Genomic DNA, 21,501 nt, shown 5'->3' on the forward strand with positions numbered 1-21,501 from the left:
TATCATTGAATTGTAATAAGGCCTTATTTGTAATGAAAATTTTAAGAACTTTATTGAATTTTATTCCTCATTTTAATTTTATACATTTTTTGTTATTTCTTCGTAGCAAGTTGTTTAGAAGGACATCAACTCTGCTTATTCTCCAATTCATCATCTTTTGTCCAAAGTTACAAATTGAGGAATTAAAGCTATATGGCGACTTCTCGTGCATTGCATTAAAAGAATATTCTCTCTTAAAATTTAATAATTTACGATTTAGTGAAAAATAAAAGAACTAAAAAGTTGCTTTAAGAAGTAGAAAAAAGTCGTCCTAAACGAAGCGGCGGCTTTCTTTTTGCTTCTTAAAACATCTTTCTAGTACAAGAATTTTCAAAAAAATCGTCCCAAGCGAAGCCTTAGGATTCATTTAGGACGACGTTTTTACTGCTTCTTAAAGTAGGTTTTTAATATAAAAATTAAAAAGTTTACATGAAAAAATTGTTTTAAAAAACAAAAAGAAAGCCAACCCAAACAAAGCCTAATTTCATTGAACATAATCATAATAGATTATGGCCAATATATGCTACTTACAAGGATGCCATCAATTTTTTAATGTTTTGATGCCATCAATTTACTTATACAAACTAATTAACCTTATGATATTTATTTTATTTCAACTCCTATCAAATATTTTATATACTTATATTTTTATTTTTAACAGCATTACTTTTTTTTGGAGGTGTTATTTATCATTATAAATGAACATTCCAAGAAAAATGCTTCCTTTGTACTATCACTGCCTACACCAACCTATTAAATTGTTCTTAAAGTTGATTTGGTTATTTATAATTACGATTTTGCTTCAATGAGAAAAATGTGATGGTATGATAAACTCTAAATGATTGGAGCATAGCTATGAAAATCATCTTCAGCCCCACAATAGATTTTAGGAGTTTTAACTCTATTCTCAACAAACTCAATTCACTTGGGTTCGTTTGAGACGGCTTTCTTACTACTGCTTAAAATGATTTTTTGTACAATTTTTTTTTAATTTTTTTTCAAAAAATTTACTTTAGAAAACAATAAGAAAGTTATCACAAATGAAGCCTTAGTTTCATCATCCCAATCCCAACTTATTGATTACATCTCACCCAACAAACTCAATGCTAGGGGTCCGGGTTGGACATCTTCACCCATTTAGCTAAACGGGTCAGGTTCGGGTCTACCCGTTTATGCTCGGATCAAGTCGGGTTGGATTCTAACCCCACCCGTTAACCCGAATTGACACCCCTACTCATTCCACTTAGCCCATAAGGGTTGAAGTTGAAGCTCAAGGAGATTACTTGTAACAACTAAAACTCTTAACTATCGATATATTTTCCACTTTGGCCTAATAGCCTCATAGTTTTGTCCTATTGGTGTAACTTTCAAGTAAGTTATCCATCGTAGAATTACTCTGGGATGAACACGATTAATTATAAAATTTCTTGAATGAAATTTCAACAATTACACCAACATGCATATCAATGTTTAAAAATTTAGCTTCATTTACTTAATGGCTTTCACATTAATAGATTTTTTTTATAGCTCATCATGCCAATAGCGATTAAACAAGTCATTCCCATTATCAAAGGTTAAGAAAATGTGACGCCTCAACTCTTGATTGGCATGTCATGCAATATAGAAAATTAGATTTAGATATTGTTTTTCAATGCCTTTATTTAAGATACATATAAGAAACTAGTATCTTGAAGAGTAATATTACAAAAAAAAATTTATATCGATTCATTATCATGAGGTTCTAAAACAATTTTCTAGTATAAAAATTTCTTGAAAGCAAGAAATGACTTTGAGTTTTCTTTTACCCAGCAACACAAGTCACAACAAAATAATAAATCATCATCAACCTTAGTAAGGTTCTATTTTAATACAACAAAACAAGCAAGAACTATGAACCTATGAAGATATTTCGATTAAGGGTATAATACATTGTAATATCATAGTTTTTGGTGAATTAATTATTTCATGTTAATTGCAAGCCAAAAGCCTATATATATGGAGGTCATAAATTTGAGTCAAATACTACTAAGCCCTAAATGCACAAAAAAAAGTTTGTGTATAATAATCTCCCTTTGAACTCTTATTGATGAGAACTTCACATATTGGTTTACACCCCAATTGTTCTATGTTGGAAGATCTAAAAAAGAACTGACTCCTAATCCCCAAAGCTACCTCACAGTAAGGATCTGACAAATGCAATGTGCATAACTATGAGAATTTTCAAAGAAAAAAGAATTATGGTGTAATGAAATAGCTATATTTTAGGTGAGTTTCACTTACAAAGAACATTTACATTGGCCTAGATAAGATTCTTGAGCATTAAGGCTTTGTTTAGGATAGTTTTATTTATGCTTCTTAAAGCAGGTTTTTAGTACAAAATTTTACTGAAAAGCTGCTTTAAGAAGCAGAAAGAAAACCGTCCCAAATGAAGCCTAAAACTCCAGTTTATGTTAGGGAAGAAAGGCTTCAGACAGGTTCACACTATAAGTGCTTCTTGGTCTTGACCTTATCAAGCCGAGCTTTTCGGACAGCTTGCTGGATTTGCCTCTCATGCTCTTTCAGCAACTCTTCCATATTCCCACCAGGGGGCATTAATGGCCCTGAGTATTGGATTTTTCTGCTTTTGCCACCATAACCCTGAATCCATTAAAGCATGAATTACTATGAGGGTATATGACATAAACATATAAAACAAAGGGAACATTTACAAAATGATTGTACTTTTAAGTTATTGCAGCCCAAATAAGGAGTAATTAATGATAAACGCTTCTATGGTTAAGGGGGCATTGGTCCACTAAAAGAATAAGGATAAACTTATGCTCAAGATTATAAAGTGAGAGCAGATTATGGATTCATGTTCTGAATTTTTTTCTATAGCATGTTGCTGAAATATTTGCACTATATTTGTAGTTTTTTACAACATCAATCAGTATTGAATAGGGGTGCAAACGAGTCGAGTCAAGCTCGAATCAGGGTGTGTTCGAGCCGAGCTCGAAAGTCCGAATGAGACCCCACGCCTGCGTTGTCCGCCTGCATCAGCGCCAGCTTCGTTTTCGCCGAACAAGCCCGCGCCTGCTTCATTTTCATTTTCCCGTCAGCATGATACCCGCGATTTCATTTTCCCGCCGCAGACACAATTACGCTAGCTTCTAGACGAGCTCGCGAGTCAAGTAGCGGGGTATTCGAACTCGGGCTCATTAAGCCATCGAGTTTGAAATTGTGTTCGAGCTTGACTCACGAGCTCGATAAGCTCGACTCGTCGAGCTTGTTAACAAGTCGAGCCAGCTTGATTTGGTTGCACCCCTAGTATTGAATGCTTAAAAACCAACCTTAACAAGGGTATTATTTTCTCCTCCTATATTCAATTGTTTTAGTATCAGGTGTCAGTTTGTTAGTGCTCCGTCTGTGCTTTTTCCCATGCTAATCTAATATACATTTGTCTTAAAAATGAGCATTAATTATGAATGCATAAACACTTAATTTTGTCACTTGTTAATGCCAAATTAAACTTTTCTCTTCTTAATTTCGGAGTGATTGGGCATTTTTGTCTGGTTAAGCTATACTGGTGTTCTCAGAACATGTACAAGGTTGACATTCATTACTAATAATACCTGCAACTATAATTTCAATCAAAAGTTGAAAACTAGTAAATAAAGAAAAGTTCACAATAAGTTCTTAGTTCTTACTATAGTAGTTTCCTGGCCTCCAGTCATTACATCTCTCTTTTGAGTAGAGAAAGTTCTATCTAGCACACGCTGCTTCTCCTTCGGCTCAGCAGCATCAAGCCTACCATGCCGGGAGCTCATACTACTTGTATTGGCGAACTCCACGCCACCACTTGGAGGTATGCAAGATTTCTGTGATCTCAACTGAGCACCATTCGGTACCAAAACAGTACTGGATGCACGATTAATCATCCTCATATCATCTTTCTTAATCCATGAGGATCCAAATGCACTTGTGTGCATTGTTGAATTAGAGTTAGGTAAGTCATTCTGAGCTACTCTGGGAGGATCAATGGGAAACCCTGACCCAGCTTCTTCTAGAGCTCTGTACTTATCACTTGCGCTTTTGGGATTTGTTTGGCCTTGCCATCTCTGAAGCATTCATATAGAACAAGAAATGAGAAAGGGAGAGAGAGAGAGAGAGTAGTTAGGTTTGATGGTGCTAAAAGAGAACGGTTAGTAGTTTAGTATATGAAATCTGGTTTTGGTAAACAAATCACTTCATTCTCAATGTTTAAGGGTAAAGAAATTGAAAGAATTACAAAATTCATTAAGGCTTTGTTTGCGACGGTTTTTTTACAGCTTCTTAAAGCAGTTATTTAGTAAAAAACTGCTTTAAGAAGCAGGAATAAAGCCATCCCAAACGAAGCCTAAATCTTTCTTAGTACCTGCAGGTTCCCATTAGCATCCTGCCCTGGCTTAGGTTTGTGGTCAGCTGCAACTTTATTTTCGCGAGCTGCAGCTCTTTGCCTATCAGAAAACAGTGTGTTGCAGGTTTGATTAATTTCAAGTAACTGAAAAAGGAAGGGCTTTTACTAGATAAGAAATGTCCATTTCATTTTTTTTTTCTGACTTTTCCCAAGTTTGTTTTTGAAGTTTCACAACATATTTACCTTCTAGCTTCCTCATCCCGAAGCTTAGCATCATACTCCTTGCTAGGTGGATATGTGGGCAAGCTTGAAGGATCACAGGCTAGAGGATTTGTTGTGAAAAACTGAAAAGTACAACTCCAGTATTAGGAACTTCAAAACTGCTAATTTATAATTCATATTGAGTAATAATGCTCATTAAAAATTACTACTAAAGGGCATTTGGAATATATCAACACAACCATGATTACAGGATGACAGGGATAGTCTTTCATTACAGAAAATACCAACAAATGAGCTTTCAAATTATGAGAAAAGAGAGTATATTACTGAGCAAGTGCTTTAAATAGAGCTTGATAAATCATATTGAAGGAACTAACACAAAGTTAATTAAAAACTTTGAAAAACAATATGATGCAGTAAATGAAAGCACTTGATAGAACTCAACTCACTTTGCTTTGAAGGGCAGAAGATGCAGTTCCTCGATCCTCTGGTTGAATTGCAAGAAGAGTATCAAGAAGAGCCAAAGTTGACGGAGGGCAATCCCTGAATGTCTCTTCAATTCGGCGAGGGTATTGACGCTGAGGTTTGAAAATAGTAGCATGGGGCAACTTTGGTTTTCTCCAATAGTCTTCTGGAGGAGATCCACAGAGTTTGAAAATTTTATGCAATTGTTCTACCTATAAGAAGACGGAAAAAACATCACAATGCAGTTTTTTATTTTTCCAAAAAAATTTTAAAGTTATAATTGAAATCAAAGAGAAGAGGCATACCTCAGTTCTTCCTGGCATGATTGGCTTTCCAACAAGTAATTCTGCAAGGATACAACCACTACTCCATAAATCAACAGCAACACCATATTCAGTGGCACCCAACAAGAGCTCAGGAGGCCGATACCATAGAGTCACAACACGGCTTGTTAAGGACTGATTCTGGCCAGGTTTGAAAAATGTTGCCAGGCCAAAATCCGCTATTTTAAGGATGCCATCATTGTCAATCAGAAGATTAGAGCCCTTGATATCTCGATGTAAAATTCCATGGCTATGGCAGTATTCAAGCCCACGAAATAGTTGTTGCATGTAGCACTTAATCTAAAACACATATACAGGTCAAGCAAATTGAAAATAGCCCAAACAAAAAAACAATGTGTTAAAGTTTTGATGTGGACAAAACTATTTTATATTTGTTAAACATGTACCTGTGGCTCGGTGAACTTGATGCCGGGTGTTGAAGCAAGTCCGGCAAGATCATGATCCATATATTCAAATACAAGATATAAGTTGCATGACATTCTTGATGTAACTATTCCGACGAGCTTTACAATATTAGGATGATCGAGTTTACGCAAAATATGAATTTCTCTTGCCATGAAACGAACACTTTCGGGATCCATATTAACAAAACGCACTTTCTTGAGAGCAACCATTTTTCCAGTTTGAAGGTCGCGAGCTTTATACACAGTGCTATAAGTTCCCTGTCCAATCTGCAAAGAATAATAATAGCAACGAAAAATATAATGAAAAAAAGCATGCTAGACTTCAAAAGTTGAAAAAACGAGCATGTGATCAAAATAATTTACATACAAACTTTTTATTAAGTTAACTTTCATTTTTTTTTTTTTTTTACTTGTAGCAGCTTCTAGAGTTAGATTGGACAGAAAAATTGAAAGAGGCTACTACCCTTGTAACTAATGGATAAATCTCACAAAATTATAATTAGGTTGGCTATGATATATAAATGCTCTGTGATAAAATGGGTACTAAAACCCAAGTTGAACATAACATAAATGAGAATGTTAAGATGATATGCAGTAAAACTTAGTATGATAAATTGAAAAATGATCATACAAATAGTAGAAGTAGCATCAGTTGAAGATAAGATAGTGATTTGATTTGATGGTTTGAGCATGCATAATGAAGAATATAAATCATTGAAACAAGTAAATAAAATTACTGCTGAAAAGTTAAGAAAGAAGATAAGTAGACTAGAGATGACATGAAAAGAAATAGTGCAAAAATATAGCCTAAAATAGGTTTTAGCACTAATCCAACACTGGGGGAAAAATATAAAAAATAAGAATTCATAAGGTCGATCACAAATAATTGATAAGAATAAACAATTTACATCAAAGAAAGCAAATCCAGCACAGAGGACGAAATCGATCTACAAACCTTATTTAATTTCTCAAATGAATCTGCCCTTCGAGGCAGCCAACCATTCACTGCTTCTGGTGCAACACTGATGAGCCACGCCGGCCAACCAATAGCCACATGCTCACCGGAAAAACCATTTGGCACATCGAAGATCCCTGAGTTCGACCCACCATTGCCCTTCGTAGTCAATATATTTGATTGAAGATTTTCACCATTCACTCTGGCATCAACAGTCCTGTTTCTCTGGTGCCCGACAGACATCCCTGTTCTATCTGAAGAGACAACCACACTATTCTTCTCACCTCCATTAGATTGTCTAGGAAAAGGGGGCATCAAATTCTCTAGTAGCTTAACTGCAGGTCTCGTGCTGGCCCCAATGCTTCTAGTAGCAGCAGCTTCAGCTTCAATGAACAAAGCAGCATCCTTCTGTGAATGAGTAACAAGCTGTTTTAAGGATTTTCTTGACCCCTTGTTTAAGTCCTCAGCAATTTCTTCTGTTTCAATTCCTTTCGAGCAAATGCAGCCCATAAGGAAGAAGCAGAAAGTGCCACGCTTTTCCCCCAATTATAAAACCAGGCTGCAGACGGAAAAAGGAGATGCATCAAGCCTAATAGCAGAATTTTATTCTTCAGAAGGTTGAAATCCAGAGACGAACCTAATGGTTTCCTAGCTTCTGACCTTCATGAAAGAAAAAATCACCCTTTCTTTCAAAAAGAAAGTTTTCTTATAAAACTGAAACCCCAAATCTTCCTCGATAAATGTAAAACCACACCCCCACCCTCAAAACCAGACAAGAAACCCGGCGGGGATTGACGGAAGACGATCAAAATCTCAATTTGGCACGGGGGTTTCCAGAAAATGGACCCCGGCCGATGTTTCTGGAGCCCTCTTTTGATCTATCAGGTATTCCAGATCAAAGAACCCGGCCGGCGTTTCTGCAGCTCTCTTTTGATCTATCAGCTTCCCAAAGGCCTATGTTCATCCTTTCTTCCCATCTCTCTCTCTCTCTCCGCGTATCTTCTTCACAATCCCAATTCTGGCAATGGAAAGGAGAAAAAATCGCTATGTTGTAACGGAAAAGATTCAAAATAATGCTCAATTTAGAAAGATCTTATCGGGCATGGATGAAAAGAAAAAGGAAAAACGAAATGCGGCTAGATTTACCGAACGCGGACCCCTAGAATTCCGGGAGCCCAATGCATTTTAACTCTCCTAGGGTTTTAACAGAGCAGCTATGCGCCGTTCTCAACTACAACTATTCGTTGTGAGCACGATTCTAGAGAGAAAGACAGAGATGGAGTCGCCGATACGAATCGGACCGATATGTCGCTGCGTAACGAATTCGGGTCGAATAAGTGTGCCAAACGGCCAATTCACGGGCTATATCTGGACCGTTCAATCGGAGCTGAGGTGGAACGTACGTCTGCGATTGAAGTGGCAGTTGTGGCCAACGGTTGTCAAGCAAGACAACTCTTTAGTATTTAATAATCTAATATATATCAAATAGCTAGATGAAAAGGGCATGGACATGAGGCGCACATTAGAAATTATCCTTAAAATAAAGGTAGTTACAATAACAAGTTGCAATATAACATAATTTTTTTATTTATAATTATAAAGTGTTAATTTTTTATGATTATATTGGAATCTAAAGATAAATAAATAAGTGATAAGTTTAAATTTTTAATTTTCATTATCTTATAAAGCTTTAGAAAATAGTTATATATAAGTGCATCAAATGCTAATAATTTGATTGTATTATTGTGAAATTTAACATTTAAATGAATAATAAATAAAGTGTATTTATATGATATAATTAAAGTAGATTTTAATAATAAAAAAAAATTATTTGTTTTTTAAATAGGTATGTCAAATATTATTAAGATGCATGATTTAGCTACTAGTGTTGAGAGCATAGAAATTTCTATCTAATCAAATATGATATTTGGCATAAGGTATGTAGCCCTCAAAAAAAGATTAAATAAAATAATGATTACATTTTAAAATTTTAATAAAGATATAGAATAAACTGCAAGTCAACCAATCCAATTATATTAAAATCATATGAAACAAGTGCAAAGTGGCTTTAAATTGGTTGAACAATAGGTTTAGAGACAGTCATACATGATATGTGTAACATTATGTCACACATAAGTGGTGATGGCAATAGCTCGATTATCAATGTCGTCATTCGAAGTTGAGGGTCTTCAGACCAAGCTATAGGTACTTCATCATGTGAGCAATGTGTCAAACTTATTAAATCGTGCATATGCTTCCTTGTTACTGCACATTTTATGTAACATGTTTAGTCCTCCACGAGTTCATGTGACCATTACATGAGCTATTACAATGAAAGATTACTATAAAAGATATGGACATTATAATATAAAACTAATGGTCTTTTAATAAGGCCTCATTTATCACACTCAATCAAAATCATCCATATGAAGTCATTGGGCTATATGCATACTAGTTAAATAATGACCTATCAAAAACACAACTGTGTGTGATAGAGCTGTTCACCAAACAAATATTGACAAGCCCATAATTTACTATTTATTTATTTTTTTAGTTAGATTGTTGCCAGTCTCAGGCTGACTAGATCATTATGTGTTTGTATCTCATATTTCAATAGAACTACTACAACCATCTACCATGAAGCAAAAATGCTATTTTCTACATTTCAAAAGCCCAACACTACCACGACATCAACATTTCTATCACAACAACATACTTAAGTTAATAATGCAACTATTTATACCCTAACTTTTATTTAAGGAGTGACTTTTGATTATTGTATTTCATCAATGAAATTGTAATAAAGAGGGTGGAGGCAAATAAGCTAAATTTATAGAAGCTATCACACATAAATTAGTGATCTTATTTTAAGATTATAATAATAGGCGTAGGAAAATAAGCTAAATCACTTATATCTTGGTGTCTTCTTTTGCATTCTTTTTTTTTTAAATCATATATTCTTCCTTATGGACACTTCACTAACTAAGCAAATCAATTTGAAGGCTAAACGGTTTTTTTCTTTCATTATCACTTGTTAATATGAAAAAAGTTACAAGTGCATTTTGGTCACCTTTTCTTTCCTTTTTTATCCCGAAACCCCTCTAGACAATGTAATTTATGGTTATTGATAAAGTGCCTCACAATCTATTTGGTCAACTGCCTTCAAGAGCTTAATGACTTGAAATGGCATATCCATGATATTATGATCATGTTATATTTACCTTTCTCGTATTTTTATCTATATTGGTCATATTTTGAGTTCATTCACTTTTAGAGGTTTATTAATCATCATTGCATAGGATTTTTTTGTGGAAAGAGGGTCATCTACCTTGGTTATAGTAATTCAACCTCTACCATGTGGTAAAGTTTGACTCATCTTAAAGTATAAACTATCTTATTAGGATTTTAATTATTGTCTCATAGTATATATACTCTTTGATGCCCACTAAATAAAAATAGAAGATGAGCATATTTCTCTTATATAGAGTTTCTCGGAGGTATCCAAGAGTTTAATTAAATTTAAGTGATCCATTCCTTTTGAGAGACTTATGAGCTAGATTCTCTTAGTTTTAATTTTTAATTTAAAAAATAATAATATAATTTTTGTGAGTATTTTATATGAGTGATGTTTAGATTTATTAAACTTATCTCATTATACATCTTTTCTTGTCTTTTTCTAATGGATTCTCCTTTACAAAAAAGTATTCTCATATTATCTCTTTTTTCTTTCAACACTCATGCTTGTAGAACTCTATAAAGCACCGACCTAAAAAGAACTATTAAACAAATATAACATCTCTTGTGGGCTAAGAAGAGCAATAAATTTGTTATAAAGTTCATTATATTGATCAACTAGGTCTTCTTGATGATAGAAAGAAATGATTATTTTAGGTATATAGTGTCACTCCACCATGCCACCGAGAATCTTGATAGCTCCCGAAGAAAACTGTATAATAATTAGAATAGGCATGACACCAAAGTCTATTGGATCCTTAAGGAGAAACTAACAAAAGCACTTGGAGGAAGGAACCTTAAGTTTTTCATAATGAGATTAATGCCTCTTATACATGATAATTAAGATTCAAGCTAATCATTGCAACATGAGGGGTTGCAATCAATACCATCTACAAACAAACATTCAAATAATGGTCTATATATCATTGACTATGTTGATGATAATACTAATTATATTATTTGGGGAATATCTTTCATATGAATACTTAAAAAAATAATGTATTGGCTCAAATAATTAATAGATATTTAAATTTAAAATAAATATTTTTATAAATAAAACTTAATAAAGAATTATACACAATCTCAAGAGATAGAGATAAAATTCTATTATAGAGTCAAATACCAAAAAAAAAAAAAGCTTACAAATTTTGAAAATTAGGTTAGTGTTCCCAATGATTTTCTCTTATCTAATATGCTAAAATTGAATAATATTCATTTAGTTTTGAGGTTTAAGTTCTCCATGAGGGCAAACGCTTATGATTAATTAGATAAGAAGATAATCATATCTTAAGAAACTGTCAATTACAATTTTGCTAATATTTTTATTTCAATTGGGATTTTAAGGATTTTATTTTGAATTTTAATTGGGGTTTGTCCGCCTGAGGAAATATCAATAAAATAAAAAATAGGAGCATCAAATATTTTAAATACTTAGAAATGAATGAAAAAAAAAATTATCACAAAGTGAAGAGGGGAAGAAACAAAAAATATTAATTGAGCTCATGAATCAATCATCTTTTTGTACTGTATAGATGTATGTTCCATAACAATGTTATGCAAAATAAATTATTTAGATAAAATGAATGTGATAATATCTTGAGATTTGTATTAAAGTTATGGTATTTATATTTGAAATTAAAATAATCATAACAAAATCTCAAAATTTATCAATTTTATTAAATCTATTAAACTAATATTTATATTTTAAAATTAGTTTCTTATATTTATAACTTCGATGCTATCAAAATCAGAAATATAATCGTAATGGACCCAACTCATACATCAGGGGACCAATTCAAGGAAACCCATCAGACATGTGGACCTCCAACTTGGCTCAAAGACTTTCATGTGACAAAGGATTAGCATAGGTGCTTGTTTGGTGGGTGGAAGAATAAGTGAAAATGTCACTTATTAGTTTGCTATTTTTTTGTAAGAGTCTCTTTGTAATTGGTAGGTGGTGGGAAAGTGAGTGTGGTGTTGGTTAGCTTCAATTTAGGGGTGTCAATTTTTGACACGACACGAAACACGACCCGAATCCGACCCGAAAAAATCCGGGTTCGGGTCAACCCAAACCTGAAACGGGTTGGGTTCGGGTTCATGAAATCAACCCGTTTTAAAAATCGGGTCGTGTTCGGGTTGACCCGCCAACCCGAAATTGACCCGAAAGTGACACGAAAGTGACACGAAAAATCATTTTTGACCCAAAAACCCGAGATTGACCCGTTTTTGACCCGATTTTGACCCGAAAACCCGAGATTGACCCGATTTTTGACCCGAAAACCCGAGATTGACCCGATTTTTGACCCGAAAATTAGTTATTTTGGGTCAATCCCGGGTCATTCGTGTCGGGTCGGGTTGACCCGGACCCGAATCGGGTCGGGTTCGGGTCCAGAAACCTGACCCGTTTTTAAAAACGGGTCGGGTTCGGGTTGACCCGAACAGTGCCGGGTCAGTTCCGGGTTCGACCCGAACCCGACCCGTTGACCCGAATTGACACCCCTACTTCAATTGATTCTATTAAGGTTAGAAAGTGAGAGGAGACGGGGTGGGGGTTAGGGGCTTCATCTTCTTTCTCTATCCAATTTTCGTGGAGTTTCAAGTTTTCTTAAATTTGTCAGATTATCTCATTATTTTCTTGTTTAGTAATTGTTTTAATGCTTGAGTCTTAACAAACTTTGAATGCCTTATCATAATATTATTCATTAAATATCTGCAAGAAATTATATTTCTATTCCAGAGAACTTGATTAGCTAATTTTGAACCCACAATATTATTTTTAGTGAATTGTTAACACAACCAAGAGATTTAACTAAAATTGAGATCAAATGGGTGAAAAATATAATTATTCTCTTATTCTAATAAGTAAGTGAGGTCAATCAAAATATTTTTATTGCAAGATTTCAACAAAAAAAGTAAGAAAATGATGTGATGTTTAAAAAAAATTATTTAGTCCCTAATTTAGCATTCTAAAGTAAGAGCATCTTAGTTTTTTTTTTTTTTTTTGGACATAAATCATATTACATTTTCTTGGTAGGTATGTATTCTCATCCTATACATCAATATGATACAAAATGTGAAGATGCCTCCAAAATACAATATATTGTAAGAACATGAACAAGGACATGAGGAAGCTAAAAAGTAGGTATATATTCTCATCCTATAAATCAATATGATATAAAATGTTTTAATAAAATGCTTGGTATCCTTGTAAATTGCTAACATAACTTCTAATAGAGGAAACTAAAATTAAAATAATCAAAAGGCATTGTACCCAAAAAATCATAAAAAAAAAAAACTTTAGAGCAAGGGAAGATGGGGTAAATAATAAGGAAGAATAAAATCAAATATGATATAATACCTCCATAGAAAGATAAATATAAGAAATAATGATATAGCACATAAAATGGTTCAAATAAACCAGCCTACAATACTAATTATAAGCAAAAAAGGATAGGGTCTATGTAACTATCCAAATCAATATGCCAGTATTATGGTTAACAATTATACTATTAAAAATATATGGGATAAGCTAGTATAAATTAGAGAAAAATCATGATCATTAGAACATACTATGGCACTAAAGGATGCTTCAGGAGAAAGATGAATTAGTCTAAAGGTACGACTACCAAAAAGTTCCACTAAAAACTTCTTATGTACCCAAGAACTTAAAATTGGTGAACGAAGAAATATTTACGTACAAGAGGATAACTGAGATATTATTCATTGATATAATAAAAATCTTTCCAAAATATAAAGATGAAGAGGAGCAAGTCCTCCAAATAGAAAAGTAGTTACATTTTGCCAACTTGACTAAATATACTTAGCTAATGAAAATTAGTTAACTAAGAGACATATATGTTTGAAAAGAAGAAATCTCATTTTAAATTATAAACTTCGCTAATGAAAGATATAGATTGAACTTATATTAGACAATTTACATTAGCGATCAAAAAAATTAGGAGTACAAGTAGAGACCCAAGAGACCATTAATATTTTTATAATTTAGAATAATATTTCTTTATAATTTTAGTGCAAGTCTTCAAAATGATGAGATTTTGAGACTTGAGCAATAACATTTCAAAATATAAAACTTTGTAGGGTGAAGCCACTCGAAGAGGGGAGGAGGTTGAATTGAGTGTCTAATATGCACTTTAAACTTCTTATCAAATTTACCAACTTAAAATTCACATAATTATGCAGATTAAAGCAAAATAAAGTTAAAAATGGGAAATAAGTATGCATAAGCAATAATACAACATATAATAATACTTATGTGTATAATATGAAGTCAAGCAAGTGATGAGTTGTGTGACTATTAAGGTTTTGTTTGGGACAACTTTCTTATTGCTTCTTAAAGCTGCTTTCTAGTACAAAAATTAAAAATTTTATACTAGAAAGCAGTTTTAAGAAGCAGTAAGAAAGCCGTCCCAAATGAAACCTAAGTCTAATATAAAATAAGGAACTCAAATTCACAAGCTAGATTATAATTCACAAAATCAAAGTTATCAAATATAGATTCACCTAAATGATTTGGTGATGGTAAATATTATTAAATGTAAGAGCATGATTTAAATTTCACTATACAAGTATAGCTCAAGTGTATTGTATATCTATCCATTACTCAAATGATTTTTATGATCCCATTTTCTCACAAAGAAGCCTCCTTACATAATAGAGCAAAGAAGCACTACACTAACATACTCTATTTTCGGGCGAATATAACCCCAACACTTAATCCTATACATGTTTAGGCAGCCCCTTTTTCTTAAAGTTTTTGTCTAACCAAAAATTTCTCAAACTTTGGATGTGATTGAAAAAGTCATATTTCACTGAGCTAACAATCTCTCACACTTCATAAGATTGATGTGTGCAATTAAAGCTTTCCCACAAACTAAGTATAAATGGTAAACAATGACAATTTATACATTATTCTAAAGATTAAATAACGAAATGATATTTTAAATGGATTTAAGCCTCAATGAAAGTATGTGAAATGAATGCTTTAATTTTTTTTTTTTTATTCAAATTTCCTTAACTTGCTTTCAAATGAAAAAAGCAGGAACAATTTTGTTTTAAAATGCATTTAAAATTATGCTATGAAATGGTTTGGATTGTATACAAATAATTAATATTAGTTTACTAATAAGTGGGTGAAATGCAAGTTAAAGCTTTTGAAAAATGAAATCTGAGATTTCAGAATTTATATATGATACGTCATCTAAATTGTTTTGATCGAGCACATATCTCGAGACATATTCAAGCTTAAAATTTTCAAAATTAAATTCAGGATCATTTGAATTTCAATTTCAGCAAACTTATAGTCAAATTGAACGTCTCAAATTGATGAAAATCGGTCCAACCCGAGCCCAAATTGGTCCAAATCGGGGGCCTGAACCACATTTGGAAGGATTAAAGCATTATTTGGATGACAAAATGATATCCAAATATGGCAAGCTTATAGTCAAATCAAGCGGTTCGGCGAGACAAATCTAATGAGCTTAAGATCGCTGAATTTCGACATAGTTAAGGCACTTAAACAGTTGAAAAACTTTCTATTATCGGGGAGACAATACGAGCCATCCGATGGAGCAGTCCGAACTTGCCCCAGATCTTCTCTATATTTATGGGGTGTGTCACTCATAAAAATATATAAATAGACCCACACTCTCTACTTGAAGGTGACTGTTTCCTAGAGATTGGAGAGTGCTCTGACGCTTTAAGAGCTTCTGCACCATCGCCGGCAAACCCACATCGACTGTCGTCGAACTACTGCCTGGCCGCCGACTGTCGCAGGAATTCCACTCGGTCGTCGACCATCGTAGGGCTTCAACCCGACCTTCATTGGACAACCATTCAGCCACCGATCACCGTCGAATTTAAACATGACCGTCGTCGGACCACTGCCTGGCTGGTGACTATCGCCAGACTTCCACTCGGCCACCGATTGTTGTTGGACTTCAGCATGACCTTTGTCGGACCACCGCCCAACCGCCAATCGCATTTAAACTTTCACCCGCTGTCGACTGCCACCGGACCTCAGCCTAACCATCGTCGGACCACCGCCTAGCGGTCGACTGCCGCCGGACTACCAGCCGGCCACCGACAGTTGTCAGACTTTAGCCCGACTTTCATTGAACCACCGATGGACCACCACACGGCAGTCGACCGCCGCTAGACTTCTGCCCGACCACCGATCGCCGCCGGATTTCAGCCTAACCGTCGTCAGACCACCGCCCAACCATCGACTGCCACCGGACTTCCACCTGACTGCCGACTATCGCCGGACTTTAGCCCGACCTTCATTGGATTGCCAGACTTCCACCCAACCGTCGGCCGCCACCAGATTTTAGCCCGACTGTCATCGAACCACCTCCCAGCCATTGACTGCTATCGGACTTCCACCCGGTCAGCAAATGTCGCCGGACTTTAGCCCGACCTTTGTTGAAACACCACCCGGCCGCCAACCGCGATTGAACTTCCACCCGATCCCAGACTGCTGCTGGATTTCAGCCCGACAGTCGTAGGACCACCACCCAGCGGTTTATCATTGTCGAACTTCAACTTGACCTTTGTCGAACCATCACCCAATCGTTGACGGCCACCGGACTTCCACCCAGTCGCCGACCATCGCCGAACTTCCACTAGGCCGCTGACTACCGCTGGGCTTCCATCCAGCTATCGACCACCACCGAATTTCAACCCAACCTTTGTCGAATCACCGCCGGATCGTCGACCAACTCCGAACTTCCACCCAACATCCGAGCTTCGCCAAACTTCTGCCTGACCTTCGTCGAATCATTCCCCATCAGCTGAACTTGTGCTTGGACATCGTCGGACTTCCATCCGATCCTCGCCAGATCTTTGCTTAACTTTCCAAACTACTGTAATTTAATCACCTCTAAGTCAAGGGACGGGTCAATCTTTGAAATTCACTCAAATTTAATTAAATCTTTTCACCTGGGCGAGGCCCCGTGGTTTTTCACTCTTCGGACTTTCCACATAAAGAAATATGGTGTTTTACTTCTCTCTCTGTTTGTGTGCTGGATATACGTACGTCGCTAAGATTAAACGTTTATTCACTCTACCTCCGCGAATATTCCATGACGCAACAATATATAGTATAAAAGTTTAAGACTTCATTTTGGATAGTTTTCTTACTGCCTTGCTTTTTAGATCAAAAACATATTTTTTGTTTGACCATCGTAAATTTTTGCACTAAAGAGCTGCTTTCTACATCAATTCCTCCATAGCAATTTTACAACCAATTTTATAAAAAATGGTAACCGTTCCAAACCAATGCTAAATGATTTAACAGGTTAAACTATGGTTTAGATCATTTTTTAGAAATGAAGAATCAAAATCCGCTTTTATGTTTTGTGTATGAAATTTAAGAACTATAAGATTTTAGGCTGTGAGTATCAGGTTGTTTTGGAGAACACTATGAGATAAAAGCTTGTTCACTCAAGAGTTGAGAAATATATTCAAATAAATCTAATCTTAGATTCCATTGATAGCTTGAGAGGACATAGTACTAATTTGATTGATTCCAATGAAATGTAGAAATCATACATTGAAAATCAGACTTTTCTCCCTAACTTGCCAATGAATGAAGAAATACCGTGAATAGCAGGCCTTGGAAAAAGTTCTTGTAAACTTTTCAAAATCAGATTTTGCTTTGCCGTAGTGAAAGTGCAATGAATGATTAGCTCGTTCGTCCCCAGGGATTTTGCAAAGAGAAAGATGATTTAGTATTGGTGAAGTGATTGCAGGGCTGAGAAGTTTTTGAATTTTTAAAACCTTTTGATTCATATTTGGGAAACCATATAGCCGTTAGAAAAGTTCAGGGAATGATTTAAATACTTAAGAAATGTTTGAAATCCTGAAATGAGCCGTTTAAGACAGCTAGTCAGCAATTTTCAGAGTTGGGTCCCGCAGAATGTGTTGACAGGTCGGGGTGCTTAATGGGTTATCGGGTTGAGGAGAAAATAAGTTACGCAAATTTTCATAACTAGTTATAGTTTTATTAAAATGGGCTCAACATTTTTTTCAATCAGCATAATTTCACTAAGGTTTCGTTTGGGGATAGCTTTCTTACTGCTGTGATCTAAAGTAACCTTTAAGTACAAAAATTTTATACTTGTTGCGTCCTCGAGTATTCGCGGCGGTAGAGAAATATAAAGTTTAACGTCTTAGCGATGTACGAAAATTCGGCACACAATTAGATAAAAAGAGAGGGTGCATCATCCATTAAAGACAACAAGATTTTTACGTGGAAAACCCCTGAAAAGGGAGAAAAACCATGGGGTCTAGCCCAGTATGAATAAATCCACTAGTATTGTAGTTGATTACAAAGGAGGTCCTTCCTCAGGGGAAGGCCTTAGCTTGATGTACATCTTATAGAGTACATTACATGATGAGAATACAAAGCATCATTGTTTGTGTTTGTTTGATCTAAAGGACTGTAGTCGGTGTGCGACGTAAGTCGGAAGGACCGTAGTCGGCGGGCGACGGAGGTAGGAAGGACCGTAGTCGGCGGGCAACATAAGTCTGAAGGACCGTAGTCGGCGGGCGACGGAGGACCGTAGTCGGCGAGTGACGGAGGTCAGAAGAACTGTAGTCGGCGGACGACGTAAGTGTAGTCGGCGGGCGACGGAGGTCAGAAGGACTGTAGTCAGTGGGCGACGTAAGTCTGAAGGACCGTAGTCGGCGGGCGACGGAGGTCGAAAGACTGTAGTCGGTGGGTGACGTAAATCTGAAGGACCGTAGTCGGGGAGCGACAAAAGTCGGAAGAACCGTTGTCTGACGACGGAGGTCAGAAAGACGGCGTCTAGTAGAAGACCATCAATGGACATAAATCCAACATCAGGTAGATGTCTGGTGAAAGTCCGACAACTGGCAGAAGTCCAGCGTTAGATAGAAATTTGGAGACGAGCGGAGGTCCGGCGTCGGGTAGAAGTCTGACGCCAGTTGGAGGCCGAGGAGAATTCTGACTTTAGATGGTATTCAGGCAGAACTCCGGCGTCACTTGGAGGTCAGATCGAATTCCAGCGTCACTTGGAGGTCGGACAGAATTTCAGCGTCACTTGGACATAATTCCGGCGGCGGTGGTCGAGGAGGAGTTCTTCCCTCCTATCCTTCTTCTCTTCTCCTTCTTCTCTTGCTTCAGCCCCCCTCTCAAGAGAAATGAGGGGTCTATTTAAAGATTTCTGGAGTGGCATGACCTGTAAATAGGTGAGAGATCAGGGGCGAATCGGGAGTGGTTTGAATGGACAGCCGATATTGAACCCCTTGATCATGGACCGTTCATCAGACATTTGAAGGTCTTAATGATGTTGGAATTTGGAAATCTTGGGCTCGTTGGATTTGTCTCGTCGAGCCGCTCGATTCGACTATAAGCACTTTATGTTTGAAAACCGTTTGTTAACCCAAATTGTGGTTTAAACTTCCAACAGCGCTTTGGGTCCTTGATTTGGACTCATTTGGGCTAGGATTGAGTCAAATTTGGTGTCGTTGGTTTCGTATTTCAGAGACGCTTAGTTTGACTGTAAGTTTGCTTAAATCGGAGTTCAGATGATCCCAGATTTAATTTTTGAAGCTTCAAGCTTGATTTTGCCTTGAGATTCGTGCTCGATCAAGATAATTTTTGCATGATATATCAATACTACATAATTGTTTTGAAAAAAGCAGCAAAAAATTGTCACAACTAAAAAATAAGTTATCATTAAAAAAATTAATTTTCAGCTTTATGAGCTGGCTGAGAAGAGATTCTTACTATGGTTTTAAGCTAACTATAACACAGCTCATCTTGGTCTGTTGGTTGAGAGCTTATGCTTCCAACTAAGAGATCTTATGTTCGAGTCTTTGTGTATGCGTTGTGTGTGTGAGTTTATCTTAAATGGCCTAAATGTCCAAAAAAAAAAAAAAGCTAACTATAGAACCTACTATGAGGTTGAAGAGCAGGATAAAGACTGACTAGCTAGTTAATGGTAAAAAATTTTCAACAAATTCTTATAGAAACATCCATCATGCACGTATTGTTGAAACTAGACACTACTAGTTGTTTAGTCTCACATCACTTAGAAGCTTTATGTTGTATTGTTTATATACATTTTCTTGTATTCACGAGTTAAAAGCTCACATGGGGTGATGGCATCATGTGGGTATGGCTAACTAGCATTTAATATATAATATTGTAAATATTTTTGGAATTATATTATTAATTAAAATCTATCATATTTAAATTAATTTAATATTTAAATATACAAATTTTAAAACTCTAAAAAATGCCAAAATTTTCCGAAGTCCAAAATTTTATTAAAACTTTGTAAAAGATTATTTCATTTCCCCCCTCCATTTAAGTATAAGGTTTCGTTTGGGATGACTTTTTAATTATTTCTTAAAACAAAGTTTTAGTACATAAATTAAATTTTTTGTATTAAATTTGTTTTAAAAAATAAAAAAAAATTGTCCCAAACAAAGCCTAAATACACCCAATAGAAGAAGAGGATAAGATTCACAATAAAGCCTGTAATCCCTGCAACAGGGCTCCGATCTTCTCTAAAACAAGAATGACTATCTCACTATCTCTATTTGGATGTGTTGAAGCTGAGGTTCCAAGGTTTTAGATTCCTATAGGCCAAGTTCCAGTTCTCCTTTAAAAAGAGGATTACTGAAGTTATAAGGGTCAGGTCTTTTCCTTAATTTGTAGAACATGTAATTATAAAGCTAAAAATAATTATTTAGGCTAGGTTTGGGACGTCTTTCTTCCTGTTTCTTAAAACGATTTTCTAGTACAAAAATTAAAATTTAGGACTGCAGGAAAAGTGATGAATGGTGGAGACCATCACAAATGTATGTCATGTAACAATTGTATGTTAGAGGTTTGGTGACTAAATTCAACCAAAGAAATTCATGTGATAAGGTGTGTGACACTATGACTTTTAGATTCAGAGTTCTGTTCAAATCGGTCTAATCAGATTAGAAGTCAGGTAACATGTTATATTTTTGCATTTGAACTCTTTTGCTCATGTACGATAGTGTTCCATGCGCATGTGAAGGTTTGTATGTGTTCTATAGTAGAGTTCAGGGATTTAAATGCTGTGTTTTTGGCTATTTGGTGTTGAAGTCTTAAAAAATGAGCATTTAATTCAACGCTTTGGCGTGCAGCGTGGAAGGCGGTGTTGTAAATTCCATAGGGAGCATTGTGGCTAATGCCGTGGGGTGCCGCGGTGCTATAGTAATTTTTAATATTAAAAATATTCCAATTCACTATTCAAACCCCAATTGAATATTTTGGTGGCCAGCCTAGTGAGTGATAGAGAGGGATTTTATAGAGAGAAAGTTTGATTGAGCTGTTTCATGCCATTTTTAGTCCTCAGCCCAATTCTAAAAGTTGCTCCGATAGAGGTAGGTTACATTTTGTCTATCTAAAATTTCAATATTTTGGTATTTTTTGGATTTTCC

General features: G+C 35.5%; 1 protein-coding gene across 1 annotated transcript; it reads right to left on the reverse strand.

The window, feature by feature from the left end:
• Positions 1-2,310: 2,310 nt before the first annotated feature.
• LOC110102843 (probable serine/threonine-protein kinase At1g54610) lies at positions 2,311-7,968 on the reverse strand. Its single transcript, XM_020831328.2, has 8 exons — positions 6,805-7,968; positions 5,832-6,116; positions 5,407-5,724; positions 5,086-5,313; positions 4,658-4,758; positions 4,433-4,514; positions 3,726-4,136; positions 2,311-2,676 (listed from the first exon to the last, which is right to left on the reverse strand). Exons 1-8 carry the CDS (start codon positions 7,312-7,314, stop codon positions 2,521-2,523), a joined length of 2,091 nt encoding a protein of 696 aa, XP_020686987.1. The 5' UTR covers positions 7,315-7,968; the 3' UTR covers positions 2,311-2,520.
• Positions 7,969-21,501: the final 13,533 nt, after the last annotated feature.

The sequence above is a fragment of the Dendrobium catenatum genome, unplaced genomic scaffold (assembly GCF_001605985.2).
Source record: "Dendrobium catenatum unplaced genomic scaffold, ASM160598v2 fragScaff_scaffold_249, whole genome shotgun sequence".
Classification (NCBI taxonomy): domain Eukaryota; kingdom Viridiplantae; phylum Streptophyta; class Magnoliopsida; order Asparagales; family Orchidaceae; genus Dendrobium; species Dendrobium catenatum.

What these genes read in the sequence shown, in the direction of transcription:
- LOC110102843 (XM_020831328.2), bottom strand. Translation starts at nt 7,314, where the DNA reads ATGGGCTGCATTTGCTCGAAAGGAATTGAAACAGAAGAAATTGCTGAG. An exon ending in CATTTGAGAAATTAAATAAG is followed by an intron (nt 6,117 to 6,804) that starts GTTTGTAGATCG and finishes TATTCTTTGCAG; the next exon opens with ATTGGACAGGGAACTTATAG. An exon ending in TCAAGTTCACCGAGCCACAG is followed by an intron (nt 5,725 to 5,831) that starts GTACATGTTTAA and finishes TATGTGTTTTAG; the next exon opens with ATTAAGTGCTACATGCAACA.